Source organism: Heptranchias perlo, chromosome 1 (assembly GCF_035084215.1).
Source record: "Heptranchias perlo isolate sHepPer1 chromosome 1, sHepPer1.hap1, whole genome shotgun sequence".
In the NCBI taxonomy this organism is placed as follows: domain Eukaryota; kingdom Metazoa; phylum Chordata; class Chondrichthyes; order Hexanchiformes; family Hexanchidae; genus Heptranchias; species Heptranchias perlo.
This window is the reverse complement of record NC_090325.1, coordinates 182,985,469-183,004,349: the sequence shown is the minus strand read 5'-3', so window position 1 is coordinate 183,004,349 and position 18,881 is coordinate 182,985,469. Positions and strand designations below refer to the sequence as shown.

The 18,881-nt window shown below is 43.3% G+C and overlaps 1 protein-coding gene across 1 annotated transcript in view; it reads left to right on the top strand.

Annotated features, from left to right (window-relative positions):
* Window positions 1-1,416: 1,416 nt before the first annotated feature.
* The window catches only part of LOC137328820 (insulin-like growth factor-binding protein-like 1), a 67,411-nt gene continuing 49,946 nt past the window's right edge, over window positions 1,417-18,881 (top strand). Inside the window, exon 1 of the mRNA XM_067994367.1 lies at window positions 1,417-1,930. Within this exon, the coding sequence (XP_067850468.1) occupies window positions 1,498-1,930 (433 nt within the window). The 5' untranslated portion in view covers window positions 1,417-1,497. The remainder of the gene's footprint in view (window positions 1,931-18,881) is intronic.

Below are 18,881 nucleotides of genomic sequence, written 5' to 3'. Positions count from 1 at the left end.
CTATCAGGCCACCCCTCAGTCTTCTCTTTTCTAGAGAAAAAAGCCCCAGCCCTATTCAATCTTTCCTGATAGGTATAACCTCTCATCATCCTAGGAAATCTTTATTGCAGCTTCTCCAGTGCATTCATATCCTTTTTATAGTGTGGAGACCAGAAGAGCAGAAGAATTCGCCCAGTTGTCCCTCAATCCAACATCACCAAAACAGATTATCTGGTTATTATCACATTGTGTTTGTGGGACCTTATGTGTAAATTGGCTGCCACGTTTCCTACATTATAACAGTGACTACACTTCAAAGGTACTTCATTGGCTGTAAACTGCTTTGGGACATCCTGAGGTCATGAAAGGTGCTATATAAATGCACATTCTTTCTCTAACCCTCATCCATGTTTTTGTTACCTCCAGACTCGACTATTCCAATGTTCTCCTGTCTGGCCTCCTATCTGCCACTCTCTGTAAACTTCAGTTCATCCAAAACTCTGCTGCCCATATCCTAATTCACACCAAGTCCCGCTCACCCATCAGCCCTGTGCTCGCTGATCTACATTGACTCCCAGTCCAGCAACGCCTCAAATTTAAAATTCTCATCTTTGTGTTCAAATCCCTCCATGGCCTCACTCTTGCCTATCTCTGCAACCACCTCCAGCCCTACAACCCTCTGCGTTCCTCCAATCCACATCTCTACCTCTCTCGTTTCCTTTAAGATTCTCCTTAAAACCCACTCCTTGACCAAGCTTTTGGTCAACTGTCTTAATATCTCCTTATGTGGCTCGGTGTCATATTTTGTTTGATATCGCTCCTGTGAAGTGCCTTGGGACATTTTACTATGGCTAAAGTTGCTATATAAATTCAAGTTGTTCTTTCTAATATAGATGATCCTTGGCACCAATTCACCAATAAATGTCAGAACTCACCTACTTTCTCTCTCTCTCTCTCACACACACACATACGCATTTCAATGTGGCTTTAAAATAAACCTCCCTATGAAAGAAGCCTTTTCAGAAGCATTGGTGCGGAAAGTAAAAACATCAGAACAGATAGGAAGAAAACGGAGTGCGAAAAGGTTTAACTGTGTGTGAGGCATAAACATGCAATGTCTTCATATTGTACAATGATCGACCATTAAAGCTTATTCCAAAAGCAAAGGAAAGTTGCTAACATCCTTTAGCACTCGCACCTAGAGACAAGGTTGGCGGGAGACGCTGTACTTAATGTTATTTATTTGAGTCTCTATAAGGTGGGGATGGGTTGAGTTCCAGGCAGTCAGTGGGGGCTCCAGGTGCAGTTGAGACGGTCACTAAAGGTGCTGGGACAGTTAGTTATTTTGTGAAGTGGTGAATCACTGGCTGGGAATGTTCTGGGTGGGTTTTTAGATCTGAACTGGTCCAATGTGCACAGCCCAAGCTGGTGCAAGCACATGAATAATGAATGAAGGGCTGAGTTAGCAGCTGGCACCGAGCGTGGGCCACTCGCACAGGACGCAGACGATCTGGGAACATGGAACTGGGGCTGTTGGTGCTGCTGGTCGGGACGATGTGGGGGCCGGGAGTCCGGGCTGAGTGCGGCCGCTGTGAGCTCACCTCCTGTCCGGCCGTCCAGTGTAAAGTGCCCGAGCTGTTGGGGAAGGATGAGTGCGGCTGCTGCAGCCGCTGCCTCGGGATACAGGGCGACGTGTGCGGGGGCGAGGGGCTGAGGCACGGCCGCTGTGCCCCGGGGTACGTGTGCCTGACCTCGGCGGACGGGCAACGGCAGCAGAAGGAGGAGGAGGAGGAGGGCACGGGCTCCTGTGTCTGCAAACACGACTACCCGGTGTGCGGCTCCGACAGCAGCACCTACCCCACCATCTGCGCCCTGCACCTGGCCAGCTGGCTGTCCGTGCACCGGCTGGAGGGCAAGATCCACAAAACACATGATGGGGAGTGTAAATACGGTAAGAAATGGGGAGAAGTGAGGGGGCGACAGGGAGATAGGGAAGAGGGCAGGGTGAGAGGAGGCAAGACGGAGAGGGAGACGAGATGTGAGGGAGCAAGGGAAGGAGAAAGGGGGGGAGAGAGGGAAAGGGGAGAGAGGAGAAAGGGATGGCAGATAGAAAGAGGGGAGATAGAGGAAGACAGATGGGGAGAAAAGGGGAAGAGGGAGAAGACGGGGAGAGGGGGGGGGACAAGGAAGGATAATGGGGAGGAAAGGGGAAGAGGGAGAAGACGGGGAGAGGGGGGGGGGGGACGAGGAAGGATAATGGGGAGGAAAGGGGAAGAGGGAGAAGACGGGGAGAGGGGGGGACAGGGAAGGATAATGGGGAGGAAAGGGGAAGAGGGAGAAGACGGGGAGAGGGGGGGACAGGGAAGGATAATGGGGAGGAAAGAGGAGAGAAGGGTCAGGAATAGGATGGGGAGAAGGAAAGGGGACAGGAGAGAGGAAGGGGTTTGGGAGAGGAGGAATGGAGGAGTTACAAGGGGAGAAAGGGGACATGGAGTAGAATTGGGGGTGGGGGAGAGGGAAGGGAAACAGGGGAGAGAGGATAGACCTGGGGCACTGAGTGCACCATGTTACTGCCCACTCTTCTATTTTCTCTCACTGTCTTTTTTCTACCTGCCTCTCCCTCCCCTTGTCTCACTTTGTTTCCCACAGTTTTTCCCTTTCTCTCTGGATTTCTCTGTCTCCATCTTTCTTTTTCTCTACCCCTTTCTCCATCTCTTTTTTTTTTCTTTTCTCTTCCATTCCCACCTCACCTCTTTCTCTTTTTTGCCTCACTCTTTTGCTCTCAGTCGGGCGGTCTCTCTCGTGTGTGTCTCCCTCTTTCCGACTCTGACAGAGATAGGGGACAGAAAGTGAGAGAGACAAAGAAAAAGAAAGACAGAGATAGAGAAAAGGACAGAAGGAAAGGCAGGAACAAAGAAGGACGCAGAAAGAGAGAGATAGAGACGGAAAAGGACGGAGATAAAAAGGCACATAGAGAGAGACAGACACCGAAGAGAGACACACAAATGGAAAGCAAGAGTAAGGCAGAGAGAGACAGAGACCGTGAGAAAAAAAAGGGGAAGAGACGTTGTTTCTCTCACTCTTTCTGGTGTCTTTTCTTTCTTTATATCTATCTTTCTTTCTTTCCCTCTCTCTTCCTCACTTATTATCTCGTCGCTCAGGCTCTTTTTTTTGCCCTTTCTGAATTTCTCCGTGACCTCTCTTTCTCACTGTCATTTTCACGCGATTCACTCCAGCTTTGAATGGGACGCTGTGTAACGGTTTTAAATGCGGCAAATAATGGGATTTGGCAAAGAATCGTGGCCCGTCCTAAATACACTTCCACGACGGAGTACAAAACAGCGGGGCATCAGGCTGCCTGGAAATGATTGATCGGCTCAAACTGTGTCCGGCTGTTCTCCAACTGTCCGGGGTTTGGTCACAGGTCTCCTCGGACTCTCGTTTCACTCCTTTAATTTAGTGCATTGGTAAACGCAGTGTCTGTTAGATTCCCAGTGTGCACTTAGGGCTAAATGTGCCAATTGTGAATTATACAAAGCTGTCGTGACAGCGATGGTTCTTAAATGAACGCACAAGGTTACTTTCTAAGTGCTCCCTGTGGGAGAAGGCGTTTTTCTCAACCTCGAACTAGCGTCCCGAAAAACAGCTGCTGTCTCATTTAATGGGATATTTGTGCCATTGTATTCGTCTTAGTCTGCGCCAGCCTGTTTCCATGGTAATTGGATATTACAGCAATTAGATAAAAATGATTAATCATCTATTCAGAATATTAAACTGTAATTTTAAAAATCGTATTTGGCAGGTGTAACTGAAAGGCTTTAGTATAAACTACCTCAGTCTCAAGGAACTGCGTGTTCCCCAATAATTATTCCCTGCTTGTATATCCCACTTCCTTCATGTGTATATTCTTCCTGCATATGTATCCCACCTGCTAAGTGTATATTCTTCCTGCATATGTATCCCACCTGCTAAATGTATATCTCCCTCCTGCATGTGTATCCCACCTGCTACATGTATATCTCCCTCCTGCATGTGTATCCCACCTGCTACATGTATATCTCCCTCCTGCATGTGTATCCCACCGTTTACATGTATATCTCCCTCCTGTATGTATCCCACCTTTTACATGTATATCTCCCTCCTGTATGTATCCCACCTTTTACATGTATATCTCCCTCCTGTATGTATCCCACCTTTTACATGTATATCTCCCTCCTACATGTGTATCCCACCTTTTACATGCATGAGGAGGAGGGAGCTATGTAAGCAGGAGGTGGGATACACATGCAGAAGGTGGGATACACAGCAGGAGGTAGATATGCAAGAAGGAGGTGTGATACACAGCAGGAGGGAGAAATACAAGCAGGGGGAGGGATACAAGTGCATATCTCCGTCCTGCATGTATATCCCACCTCCTGCTTGTATATCTCCATCCTGCTGTATATCCCACCTCCCACTTGCATATCTTCCTCCTGCATATAAAACTCGACTCTAAACACGTATTATCTTATGTCAGTTGGAGATATGTATTCAAGTTGTGTGCCTTTTGTTTTAAAAAACTCAGTTGTTTTATTTGCGGGGTGCCACTGTTCCAGTGAAATAGTGCAGATTTTCTAGGCAATCCTAGCCCAGGAATTTCTGTCCATTGGGTGGGAATTCATGGATTGGGGTTACACTCGGGCCTGGAGTGTTGAAGTGGAAAGTCTCCCCAAATCCCCCATTCATTCTGGGTGCAAATTAATCTTGTATCTGAACAGACGTAAGGAGATAGCCAGGAACCTTTTTCATTAGGATCCATATTGAGCATAGGTATTACGCTGCAAATTCATTTTTGTCCCGTTCTGTATTTTTAAACTTCCCAGCCCGAAAATTTCTTGGGACTTCTCTTCCTCCACCCCCCCCCCCCTCACCTTAACCTCGGCAGAAGTTTGGTGAGAACCCCATTTACTTGTGTAAACGAGACTCCGCCGAAGTGGTGGTGGAGGAGCGGGAGACGCCCCGAGAAATTCCTGGCGTTAAGTCTTTAGCGAAGGTAACAGAGCAATGTATTAGAATCAGCGTCTGAGTGGAATCTGTTCGGTTAAGAGGCTCATTCAGTTTTATAGTATTTATAGTATTATTATCCATCAAATGTCTGTACCATTTGTACCACATATTTAACAAATAGGGAGCTCACGTTAATTAAGTTGGCATAACTTTTGGTGGAAGTTTAAGGTGGACCATATTCCCATGTGTTCAGGGATCTAAGGACGAATGTTACAGGTGTATGTATTTCATATTCAGGGATCTATGGACAGATTTATGTATTTTATATTCAGGGATCTATGGACAGATTTATGTATTTCATATTCAGGGATCTATGGACAGATTTATGTATTTTATATTCAGGGATCTGTGAATAGATTTTACAGGTGTATGTATTTTATATTCGAGGGTAGATTGTCAGATTTTACAGATGTATGGATTTTATTTTCCTTCACGTAAATTACACTAGTAACCAACTAATATCTGATTTGATCAAAGTTTTCAAGATATTAAGGGGAACTGATAAGGTAGATAAAGAGAAACTATTTCTGCTGGTTGGGGAGTCCAGGACAAGGGGTCACAGCCTAAAAATTAGAGCCAGGACTTTCAGGAGTGAAGTTAGAAAACACTTCTACACACAAAGGGTGGTAGAAGTTTGGAACTCTCTTCCGCAAATGGCAGTTGATGCTAGCTCGATTGTTAATTTTAAATTTGAGATTGATAGATTTTTGTTAGCCTCATATCCCTTAATACTTTTGGTTAAGGCGAGTATATGGAGTTAGGTCACAGATCAGCCATGATCTCATTGAATGTTGGAACAGGCTTGAGGGGCTAAATGGCCCACTCTTGTTCCTATCTTCCTATGTTCCTATGTTTGAGTTTTCCTTGCAAGGTACTGGTGGATGACTTGACCTGTTCTAGCAATTTGTGCAAGATGATCCCTGTGCTATTGATCCTGAGGCTTAAAAATACTAACAACCTTTGCTTTGCATTGTGTATTTTTTTGTAAGAAATGTATCCCAGCTGTAGTACAGGGTGCTTTAGAAAATTAAAAATACAAGTTTAATGTTGGATAACCCCCAAATGTTCTTTATTCTAAAGCACATAGTACAGCCCAATTTATTAACACCTTATTAAAAAATCTGGATGTCACAACCAATGAATTACATTTTGAAGTGCAGTCACTGTTATGTAAGCAAACACAGCAGCCAGTTTGCACACAACATGATCATACAAACAGGAAATGAGACAAATGAGCAGTTAACCTGTTTTGATTAAAGGAGGAATGTTGGCCAGGACACCTATTCCTGCTTTTCTTCAAATAGTGACATAGGATCTTTAACATTGGGTCCTTGGTTTAATGTTTCATCTGGAAGACAATGCAGCACTCCCTCGGTGCTGCAATGAAGTCTCAGTGTAAATTATGAAGTCAGGTCCTGGAGTGGGGCTTGAACCCAAAACCTTAAAGCAACTCAGAGGCAAGAATGCTACCAACTGAAACCAAGCTGACACTTACTCAACTCTAAATTAGAAAGAAAACAGTTCCATTCTGTTTAATTTCTGTTTGGATCTGTCATTTAACCTGGTGAATTTGACCGAGATCCCGGGTTACTATTGGACTCAAAGTTGCCTTAGTAATAGTGCACCAATGTAGTATTTAAAACAACAATTCAAATGGTCAGTCATGGTTGTACTTTTAGACTGTAGTCATCTTGCATATGCATGGTTACCCTAAAGTCATATTCCATGATTTTGCCATCCTAGCTGTGGTGGAAGATCCATACAGGCCAGTTCAAGACTCAAGAAAGTTTGGGACGTTTACAACAACAAGAACAACAAGTTGCTCTTATATAGCGCTGTTTACGTAGCGACAATTTGTCCACCACCCTGATCCTAGAATACCTCATTAAAAAGGGAAGGGAGAAACAGACAACAGGAGAAAATTTAGGGGAGGTGACTGAAGGCAAGGTCAAAGAAGTAGGTTTTGAGGAGGTTTTTGAAGGAGGGGATATGTAGTAAGACAGAGGGGTTTAGTGAAAGAGTTCTGGAATGTGGCGTATGACAGCTGGAGGCTGTGCCACCGATGATGAAGCAAAGAGAGAGGGAAATGCTTAGGAGGTCTCAGTCACAAGCACCGAGGGGATGCACTGGCATATTGGGTTGGAGGAGGTTGTAAAATAGGGTGGGGCGAGATAGCGGAAAGATTTCTAAATGTGGTTAAGAATTTTGAAGACAATGCATTGAGGGATGGGGACCCAATGGAGTTAGGAAGATAGGGATGTCCCCGCAGGTCAGATGGGGAAGCCATTGTGAGAGATGTAGCTGCTACTTTGGGAGTAAAACCACACAAGAGCAATGCCATGCAGCTGAACAGTGGAGAAGTGGTGAAGGTGATGGAATTATTGACCCCATCAAAATTCTCTGAGAACAAGTAGAGATAACATGCTGCAGGTATTGCCTCAGAAGATGTTGACTTTGACTGAAGTGACCTCAGTTCTGTGAGTAGGACAGAAATCAGACTGAAGGAATTTAAAGAGGAAGTGTTAGGGGTAGCGGGCACTGAGCTTAATGGCAAAGGTGCATTCAGGGACTTTAGAGAAGAAAAGGAGGTTAGAGATGGTGATGATGGAAGGGATTAAGGGTGAGTTTTTGAGGAGGGAAGTCAATTTGGTAGTTATCTTTGTATTGTAACCACAGTATAAAGCAAGGGCAGAAACCTATGCCTGACTGGGTGAATTGATTTGAACTAATTGCTGATGGGTGTGCCATCACTCTTCAACAAGATGTTGGTGCACGTTAGAATAACAATTTTAAATTTCTGCATGAATTCTCATGTTGGCGTCATTAATGTTTTCAGCCTTCATACTTAATTTAATGAGTAGGCTATTCTAATTGGTTTAGATTTATTTCCTAAAAAGGACACATATGAAAAGATTTCCTCTTTAAGGAAATTGCAGGTTTCAAAATTGCTTACTTTTTGTGCGCGGAAAACTTCAGTGCTATTTAGTCCTGTGCACCAATGTTTACTGTTCCAGCTGCGCGTATAAACAAGTTTCAAAGTGTTGATTTTCCATACAGTTGTAGAAATGTTTTGGAGAACCCACTAGCATCATTTTATTTGCCAGATGATGTGACAGTGCTTGCTAGTGCTAACTGAAACAATGGCCCCGATTTTAAAGGGGGGAGGGGAGGGAGGCCCAGCCGATCTTAATGGCCGGACCACATTTCTATAAATTGTTTCCGATTCCCGCCCGAAACAGGCCGGATCCACCAACTAGCCAGCGGACGGGAGTGGGAATTTGGGCCGCAGAAGGTCGTAACTGGGTACCTGCGGGAGTGGTTCCCGGTAGTCAGATAAGTGGTACTGGTGGGAGGGGTGGGGGGGTGTCAGAGGGCAAAGGTGATCAGGGAAGAGGAGTGAAGATGATTGGGGATGGAGGGATCCTGCTCCTCCTGGCCCACAAGGACACTAAAATAAAAATCACCCACTCTAATTCACCCTCCTTCTCTGTCGCTCCTCTAATTCTTTCTCAATCCTTAAATCTCATTGCTTAAGGAGATAGACTGTTGCTCCCATCCTTCACTAAAGTCCCAGATGCCCCGTTGCCCTCCCCATGCCATTATCAGATCGCACTTCCAGCAAGTTATGGAGCGAAAAAAATTCCGAGTTGAAGGGTGCAAAAAAGAGTCCAACTAATGACACATGCATTTAGATGCCCCACTCCAGCAATTTCCGGCCCAATGTCTATTATATGTTGCTGATTAAGTTGGTATTTCCAAAGGTTATGGCTGAAACAGTGCAGCAGCCACATTTTTATTTGAAGTATTTCAGTGGCTATTTACCTACTGCATATTTAAAGAATGTGTTATGACATTGTTGAATGAAATTGTTAGTTGGGATTTGTTAATAAGAATTGTGCTGATTTGTAGCAGTACTAAGCATCATCTATATAGTTCATCAAAAGGGTTACAGCTGCCGTTTACTTTTTTTCTTGCTGAGCTTAGTGTCTGTGAATGGATATGAAACTGGATGTCTGCGTGCTGAATCAGTCTGCGTTTTTGAATAGAGAAGAGTGAATAATTTAACTACAATAGTCTTCTGTAACAGATCTCTGGGAATACTGGTGCGTTTTGCATCCAAATGAATTAGTATCCAAAAGTAATCCTGGGCATTTTTCACATTAATTATCTTTTCACCAAAATGCAAGAAGTTCTTTAATACACCTCAGCACTGAGAACTTCACATGATAGTCCTGAAAGCCGTAACTAGCAGCTTGTTGTGTTAAAAAATAAATTAATCAAGTGTGGTGTTTATCCATCTTGATGAACAAATGCATTAAAATGCTTAATACGCCATGTTAATTGTTGCATTTTGTTTGCAATTTGACAAAACCAAGTGAGATGGTGTTACCATACACCAGAAAAACAGCATACCTATAAACTGCACTGAATAAAACCTTCCTTCATTCATTCCACATACAATAGAAAACCGAGAAAATTAAAGGGACACCAATGCCTTTTAAGGGATTTTTCAGCCACTAATCTCACAGTTTCAGCTTGTTCCATCTATAAGGTCACCCTTCATGATTTCATTTCACATCTTTTTCTCCTACCATCAAACAGGAACAAAGGACACAGAAGGACTGTCATAATCCTTTTGTGTTGGAAAAGTATCACTGCTTCTCTTTGAAGTTTCGCAGAATTTTTTGAATTCTATGTTCCTTTCTCGTTTCCGAATTTTGAAAACTTGCAGCAAGCCGACTGCTGATGGGTGCAGAATGCTCCCTGGTGTCTTCGGTGAACCATCATTTCTCTTTCTACAAATTCAGGCCAGTATTTTAAAAATAGGACAAGATTTGACATTGATGCAAAAATGGCCAATTAAATCAGGGGAGAAAAAAGCAGTCAAGTATGAAGAGCTTAATCCTGGTTCCTGTGCAGAACATTCTTACTCACAGGGGCCGCAGATGAAATGTGAAAATCCTCCAAAGTGGCATCAGCATGGGATTCAATCTCCAGGTCCACCTCAGGGCACGAAAAGCTGCTGATGTGGTATGCAAAAAAAAAAAAATCAAGAACGCCTTCCATACTATGTCTCTCAAAGCAGCACTACAGCTGATGTTTAATTCTGGTACCTGAGGGAAGACCAGATACAATCATACCAAAGCAGCTATATGTGCTAATTCTCGATACTGCAGCTGCAAGCTGTGTCTGTATGAGGAACTGACTTACAGTCCTGGGGATCTGCCTCAGGGAGTAGTTTGTAGAATTTCTAACTGAGGAGCAGGGGCCAGGGATATAACAAAAGGAAGAAAGAACTTGCATTTATACAGCAACTTTCACAACCTCTGGACGTCCTAAAGCAATTTACAGCCAATGAAGTACTTTTTGAAATATAGTCACTGTTGTAATGTAGGGAAATGCAGCATCCAATTTGCGCACAGCAAGCTCCCACAAACATCAATGAAATAAATGACCAGATATCGGCATTGTTGGTTGAGGGATAGACGTTGGCCAGGATACCAGGGGAATTCCACTGATCTTCTTCGCAAAGTGCCATAGGATCATTTACGTCTCCCTGAGAAGGCAGGCGAGACCTCAGTTTAACATCTCATCTGAAAGATGGCACCGCCGACAGTGCAGCACTCTCTGATTAGTGCACTGAAGTGTCAGCATAGATTATGTGAATCATAGAATCATAGAAATTTATGGCACAGGAGGAAGCCATTTGGCCCATTGTGTTTGTGCTGGCCGAAAAGGAACCATCCAGCCTAATCCCACTTTCCAGCTCTTGGTCTGTAGCCTTGTAGGTTACGGCACTTCAAGTGCATATCCAAATAATTTTTAAATGCAATGAGAGTTTCTGCCTCTACCACCCTTTCAGGCAGTGAGTTCCAGACCCCCAACACCCTCTGGGTGAAAAAATTCTCCTCAACTCCCCTCTAAACCTTCTACCAATTACTTTAAATCGATCCCCCTGGTTATTGACCTCTCTGCTAAGGGAAATAGATCCTTCCTATCCACTCTATCTAGTCCCCTCATAATTTTATACACCTCAATTAAATATCCCCTCAGCCACCTTTGTTCCAAAGAAAACAACCCCAGCCTATCCAATCTTTCCTCGTAGCTAAAATTCTCCAGTCCTGGCAACATCCTCATAAATCTCCTCTGTACCCTCTCTAGTGCAACCACATCTTTCCTGTAATGTGATGACCAGAACTGTACGCAGTACTCTAGTTGTGGCCTAACTAGTGCTTTATACAGTTCTGGCATTACCTTCCTGCTCTTATATTCTATGTCTCAGCTAATAAAGGAAAGTATCCTGTATACCTTCTTAACCACCTTATCTACCTGCCCTGCTACCTTCAGGGATCTGTGGACATGCACTCCAAGGTCCCTCTGTTCCTTTACACTTCTCAGTATCCTCCCATGTGCTCAAATCTATAGTAATCGATTTGGACATTGGAGGTGATTCCACTTTCCAGACTTTATGCAGCTGTGGCACAAGTTTAGGGGATCAAAGATGAAATGAATTCTCCCATCCTTCCCCAATATACTTTGATCCAGCAGACTGGTTCTAGAGTTAATAACCTACTTGTTATGGTTTGGATTTTTAAAATAGTGTTTATGTTACAATAGTTGTACTCATTAACAGGTCACACCCCTCATGATCAGGTAAGGTATCTTGGGTTATGCAACCCAGAGCTAACAATTACCCTACTTAGTAGCAGCACTGTACAGTGTAATTCCCACAGTATTCTCACTCCATTTCTTGTCAAACTGAAAAATGGAAAATCAAACACTAGACCCTTCTCATACAATCTATAACTAGTGATTAAATTGATTTACACTTAACTTACAGAGGCAGGGGATTTATCAAATAATCTATAATACAGTAGCTGTATATAAAAGATCCAAAACAGGGATTCATTTGCCCCTCTGCCTGCACTGTTTTCTTTGCCTGAAAATAAGAGATCCAAAAAATCTGCGGCCCTTCCAGCATTCTCCCACCATCACTCCAGCGGGAATGCAATGGAATGGCTGCAAATCAGTTTGGGATCCAGATACACCAGGTCCCAACCTTGTCCAAGAATTTCCCAATGGCCTGTTTGGGGCAGGGACTCCCAACGCTACGAATTCCCTGACCCGATCTCAAAGAGATCCAGCAGAGCATCAGCAGCTGGCGCACTTGGTGAGACCAGGCATGTCAGGCTACAGAATGGCGTTAGTAGGCTACACCTGGGAGTCCAGGTTGGACTCCTGGCCTAGGCCCCTGAAGATTTAAGGATGGAATTTTTGAAATTATTTTTAAAAGTAGCCCCTTTACAAAAGGTTCTGAGGGGGGAATCTTACCTTTTCCTTCACATCTTCGGCTCCCAACGCCTGCGTTCAAATGAGGTCACCTCTCTGAACCTCCCATACTCCAGTGAGGTCAGCGGTACGTCACCAGCAGGCACACCCAAGCACTTATGCCGGAATGTGGCCACTGTGGGCTTTCAGTGCCAGGTTCTTTTAAGAAGGATGCCACCCTCAAGATGACTTCTACAACTGCCTGGTGTGAAATATCAGAATGAATCTAGTCAAGTCAATACTGTTGATTGTTTGCCTAGGTGTATATGTCCATTAGCAATCACCTAGCAAACCAACTGCTAGAAACAATTAATGTGTATCACCGGAATATTTAGCAGTGACATAATTTCTTTAAAGTGAGCAATCTGAATCACTCTATTGACTGTTGAGGTTGTAAATTGTGACTTTTGATGCTGTATTATGCAGTGGCTCCAGCGCTCATCAATTAAAAATCACTTAGTGTTACGTAACAAAACTCTAGGTTGTACAGGGCATTGGTGAGGCCACACTTGGAGTACTGTGTACAGTTCTGGTCACCCTATTATAGAAAGGATATTATTAAACTAGAAAGAGTGCAGAAAAGATTTACTAGGATGCTACCGGGACTTGATGGTTTGACTTACAGGGAGAGGTTAGACAGACTGGGACTTTTTTCCCTGGAGAGTAGGAGGTTAAGGGGTGATCTTATAGAAGTCTATAAAATAATGAGGGGCATAGATAAGGTCGATAGTCAAAATCTTTTCCCAAAGGTAGGGGAGTCTATAACGAGGGGGCATAGATTTAAGGTGAGAGGGGAGAGATACAAAAGGGTCCAGAGGGGCAATTTTTTCACTCAAAGGGTGGTGAGTGTCTGGAACGAGCTGCCAGAGGCAGTAGTAGAGGCGGGTACAATTTTGTCTTTTAAAAAGCATTTGGACAGTTACATGGGTAAGATGGGTATAGAGGGATATGGGCCAAGTGCAGGCAATTGGGACTAGCTTAGTGGTATAAACTGGGCGACATGGACATGTTGGGCCGAAGGGCCTGTTTCCATGTTGTAACTTCTATGATTCTATGATTCTATAAATACAGCATCCTTGCAAAAGGTTACATGCCGGTAAGTGGAGATCAGAACCTATATAAACACAAGCAGAGTAGTTCATCCACTCGGGTTTCATTTCCTAAACCACAAAAGCTTGCCCTAATGTAGATAACTGGTAAACCAGAACCCTATTTCCAGTTACTACTCTTCCCATATCACCCTGTGAAATACAGAAACATGAGCCTGTGCTTATTCGTGATGGGGATGTAGGGAATGATCCCATTATTCATTGTCATTGGTTTCAAATACACATTGACACTTTCTGAGCTGAACCGGACTGTTCGCAACCTCACCAACCTATTTGACCACCTTCTTCCACCTCCAAAATATTGTCCGTCTCCACCCCGCCTCAGCTTATCTGCTGCTGAAACCATCATCCATGCCTTCGTTACCTCCAGACTTGACTGTTCCAATGGTCTCCTGGCCGGCCTCCCACCTTCCACCCACCGTAAACTTGAGCTCATCCAAAACTCTCTTGCCCATATCCTAACTCGCACCAAGTCCCGTTCACCCATCACCCTTGTGCTCGCTGAGCTATATTGGCTCCCGGTCCAGATACACCTCGATTTTAAAATTCTCATCCTTATTCAAATCCCTCCATGGCCTCTCCCCTCCCTATCTCTGTAATCTTCTCCAGCCCTACAACCCCCTGAGATCCATGCGTTCCTCCAATTCTGGCCTCTTGCACATCACCGATTTTCATTGCTCTACCATTGGCGGCCGTACCTTCAGCTGCCTAGGCCCTAAGCTCTGGAATTCCCTCCCTAAACCTCTCCGCCTCTCTACCTCTCGCTCATTTTTTAAGTTACTACTTAAAACCTACCTCTTTGACCAAGCTTTTGGTTACCTGTCCCAATATCTCCTTATGTAGCTCAGTGTCAACACTTCAGGACATTTTTACTATGTTAAAGGTGCTATATAAATGCAAGTTGTTTTTTTGCCCTTTCAGTTTTAATGGCTGTAATTTAGAACTGCTAACACCATAGCAACTACATTATGATATAAAAACTATTAGAATGAGAAACTTGAGGGTGTTGCAAGTGATTTTTTTTAATAACAAAATCTTTGGCTAAGCATTAATGAGTTAATTTGAACTTCATTCTGGCACTGGATCCAGAACATTTAGTGTCTCGCCTCCTGTTTGTGGAACTGCTCCTTAGAAGAGTAGTTTTCTGAACAGGATGGAAAAAAATTGTCCCCCCCCCCCCCCTCAAAATGTTTGGTTGGTAATGGAATTGTTCAGTGTGGGATGGAGACTTACATGCCATGGAGGTCCTAAGTTATGCTGAGCTAATTGATCTCAGTCAGGGCATTAATAGGGCCTCAGTGCCCAGGGAAAATAATTAACCTGCTGCTGATCACAATCCAGTGAACACTGCCGACAAGCGCACATGTGTAAATGTTGTGTGAAGATACGATCTACTTTAAAGTAAAATTTACTCAGGCTGTGGGTTCCCTTTGAGCCTGGATGAATGGAGGTTCCCACTGATTTTTTAAAAATTCTTTCCTTTTACTTACATTACTGAGCGCTCCCAATAGAGCTTGTGATCCCCTCAATCTTTGTCACTATTTAATTCACCAGCACCTGTGCACCTGACGACTGCAGATATTTAAAAAAAAGGTTTGTAGCAGGTGCCTCTTCAGTCACCCAGAAGTTCCAACTCTATTGTTCCTATTTTCACCCACCTGAATTGCACACTCATGTACTAAAGTTAATTAAGTCCTGCCACCTTCTCTGTTCTCCGATCTGCTTTTTGGCCCCGCACTAGGAGGTCACCATACATGGCATGCCACGATGTTATTTATAAAGTGGCTTTGCTGCCCAGAAGAGATCTTTTTCTGTCTTTGATGACTGGTGCTCATAGATCCATTTCATTCATGCAGAGTTTCATGTGTCATTTCTCCTTGCTAATTTCTGTGCTTACCACCACCAGTGTAATAACAACAACATGCATTTATATAGCGCCTTTAACGTAGTAAAACATCCCAAGGCGCTTCACAGGAGTATGATCAGACAAAATTTGACACCGGGCCACATAAGTAGATATTAGGGACAGGTGACCAAAAGCTTGGTCAAAGAGGTAGGTTTTAAGGAGCGTCTTAAAGAAGAGAGAGTTGGAGAGGCGGAGGGGTTTAGGGAGGGTATTCCAGAGTTTGAGGCCTAGATAGCTGAAAGCACGGCTGCCAATGTTGGGGTGAAGGAAGTGGGGGATGCACAAGAGGCCAGAATTGGAGAAATGGTGAATTCTTCCACTGTTTTCGCAGGTAGATGGTGAAAATATGTGTGATATTAATTACCATCGTAACCCTTATGTTAGCAGTTCCAGGGATTTTCAGGTTCCCTAGGCCAGCCGTGTGTTAAAACCCCTCGCCCTATAACGCCAAAACAAGCCATCAGTCTACATTTGCCAGATGTAGTTTTATTGCAACTATTAAATAGTTTTATTAATATAGTAACTATGCATTACAAAAATAAGGACTTAAAACAACTGTAAATAAAAAAACACACTCCCAGTCATTCTTTCCCCCATTCTTTCTTCAATTTATTATTATTTTAACTTTTATTATATTGTAACTTTTCTATAACTTGATATTTCTAAAGAAAAATCTTACTGTACTTTCCTATGTTCTCTCTGTCTCAGAACTCCTGTGGGTCATCTTGGATCAGAGTTCCACACAAAAATCAAGCCTGTCATGGGTTGAAAAATCAGCTCTAAAATTACAGCACCAGTAAATACACTGTCCACAATAACCAGGAATGCGCCTGCGTGTCAGGGAGCTTCAATGAACTCAAAGGGTTCTGTGGACAAAAGGTGAAGCATAATCAGAGCTCCAAGAAAGTATGCCAAGGATGGTGGTGTTCCCCATCTCCAAAAATTTGACTACGAGAAGAGTAGTCCCCAAACACAGACATTAGTTTTGCTGACGTAACAATCGCACTTCAAGAATAGCTAATTGCGTGAAGCACTTTGAGATGTTTATGATGTGATAAAGCGCCTTTTAAATGTAGGTTCTTTACCTTAATTACAAAGAAAGAAAAGAAAGACTTGCATTTATATAGCTCCTTTCACAACCTCAGGATGTTCCAAAGTGCTTTACAGCCAATTAAGTGCTTTTTTTGAAGTGTAGTCAACGCTAGGAAATGCGGTAGCCGATTTGCGCACAGCAAGTTCTCACAAACAGCAATGTGATAAATGACCAGATAATCTGTTTTAGTGATGTTGGTTGAGGGATAAATATTGGCCAGGAATTTGGAGAGAACTCCCACGCTCTTCTTCAAAATAGTGCACCTGAGAGGACAGATGGGGCCTCAGTTTAATGTCACATCCAAAAAATGGCACCTCCGATAGTGGAGCACTCCCTCAGTACTGCACTGAGGTGTCAGCCTAGATTATGTGCTGAAGTCTACAATCACTAGAAGGAGCTCATGATGATAACCACTTGTTATTACAGGCTCTTCTTGCAGTCCTGCTGCAGTAGGGACCAGGCCACACCAAAAAAGTCTCATCTTTAAGGTTTGCCAGCAAGTCCTCTCTTCCTATAATATCACATGCTCATAATCCACAAAATCAGTATTAAGAAATATTTTTAAACAGAGCTTTACAGATGATTGTAAATATGATTTTTAATCAATAAAATTTAAATCTTGTTGAGGTGAGAGGGAGAATTTAGTTGGTTAGGGGACCCACACTTCAGTGCAGTGAGAAGTGGGGAGGCAGTTGGTTGGTGCAAAAAGCTTCAACAATGTAAGGAGACGCAGCATTTTAAAACCATTCACTACGATTGTACAGGCAAATTAGTTTCTGAATGAAAAATAAAACAACAAATCTTACACTAGGGCAGCAGTGACATGTGAAGAAAGAACTTTCATTTACATAATTCCTTTCACATCTGGAGGATGTCCCAAAGCACTTCACAGCCAATTAACTACTTTTAAAGTTTAGTCAAACACAGGAGCAAGGTCCCACAATAATGAAATGAATGACCAGTTAATCTATTTGAGTAGTATTGGTTGAAAGGGGAAATGACATCTGGAGAACTCCCTGCTTTTCTTTGAGTAACATCATGGGATCTTGTACATCACCTGAACAGGCCGATAGGGCCTCAGTTTAACATCTTATTGAAATGACAGGGCCTCTGACATTGCAGCCCTCCCTCAGTACTGTACTGAAGGGTAGCCTAGATTACGCGCTCAGGTCGAGGAGTGGGACTTGAATCCACAACCTTCTAACTCAGAGGCAAGAGTGCTACCACTCAACAAAGCTGACACAACAGCAACAACAACAACTTGCATTAATATGGCACTTTTAATATGGAAAATATCCCAAGGCGTTTTACAGCTTTACAAAGAAAGAAATCAATCCCCTAGCACATTTTGCCCCCCCCCACCCCACCCCAGTCCTCCATCCCTGGAAGAGTTATAAAAAAAAGTGTTCCATAGGTCTCTTTACCATAGGTTACTGTTCTATATTTCACTGTTCCATAGGTCACTAGTCCTATACTTCACTGTTCCATAGGTTGGTGTTTCATACTTCATTGCTCCATATCTCATTGCTTCATATGTCAATACTCCATACATCACTGTTTCATCATCACTGTTCCATACATTACTGTTCCATATGTTAATGTTCTGTAGACCATTGTTCCATACTTCATTACTCCTTATGTCACTGTTTCATTGCTCACTGTTCCATATGTCACTGGTCCATACATTACTGGTCCATATGTCACTACTCCATACATCGCTAACTCAGTTACAAAGCCAGATAGGTGGAATGTGCCACTGCAGTCTGTTCAGCACCCACCTTGTTAAAAATGGCAGCCATTGTGGAAGAAGCAGGAGCCATGTTCTGCTTGGAATACATTTTTTTAAACCTTTTTTGCTGAATTATTGTGTTCAACAAGGTGATAGGTGTTTGTGCCAAGGAATGAATCATGTTCCATTTGGACACCCAGTGTCACCATCAAGCGCTTCCAGATCAGATACGGCACGGGTTAGATATAGAGTAAAGCTCCCTCTACACTACCCCATCTAGTACTCCCAGGTCAAGTACAGTAGAGCCATTGAAAAGTCTTATCAAGAAAACCGATGGTCACCTTGAACTGTAGAGGAGAAAAATGCCCATATTTAACCAGCAGGTCAATTTAACAAAATAAATAGTCTCATTTTTTTTAATTCTCTGGATATAGGTTGCCTTTTTACCTATTTTTTAAAAATTAATTTCAAGGATATGGGCATCGCTGGCAAGGCCAGCATTTTATTACCCATCCCTAGTTTCCCTTGAGAAGATGGTGGCGGGCCTTCTTCTTGTACTGCTGCAGTCCATATGGTGGAGGTACTCCCTCAATGGTGTTAAGTAGGGAGTTCCAGCATATCGGCCCAGTGGTAATGAAGAAAGGGCGATATATGTCCACGTTGTGATGGTGTGTGACTTGGAGGGGAACT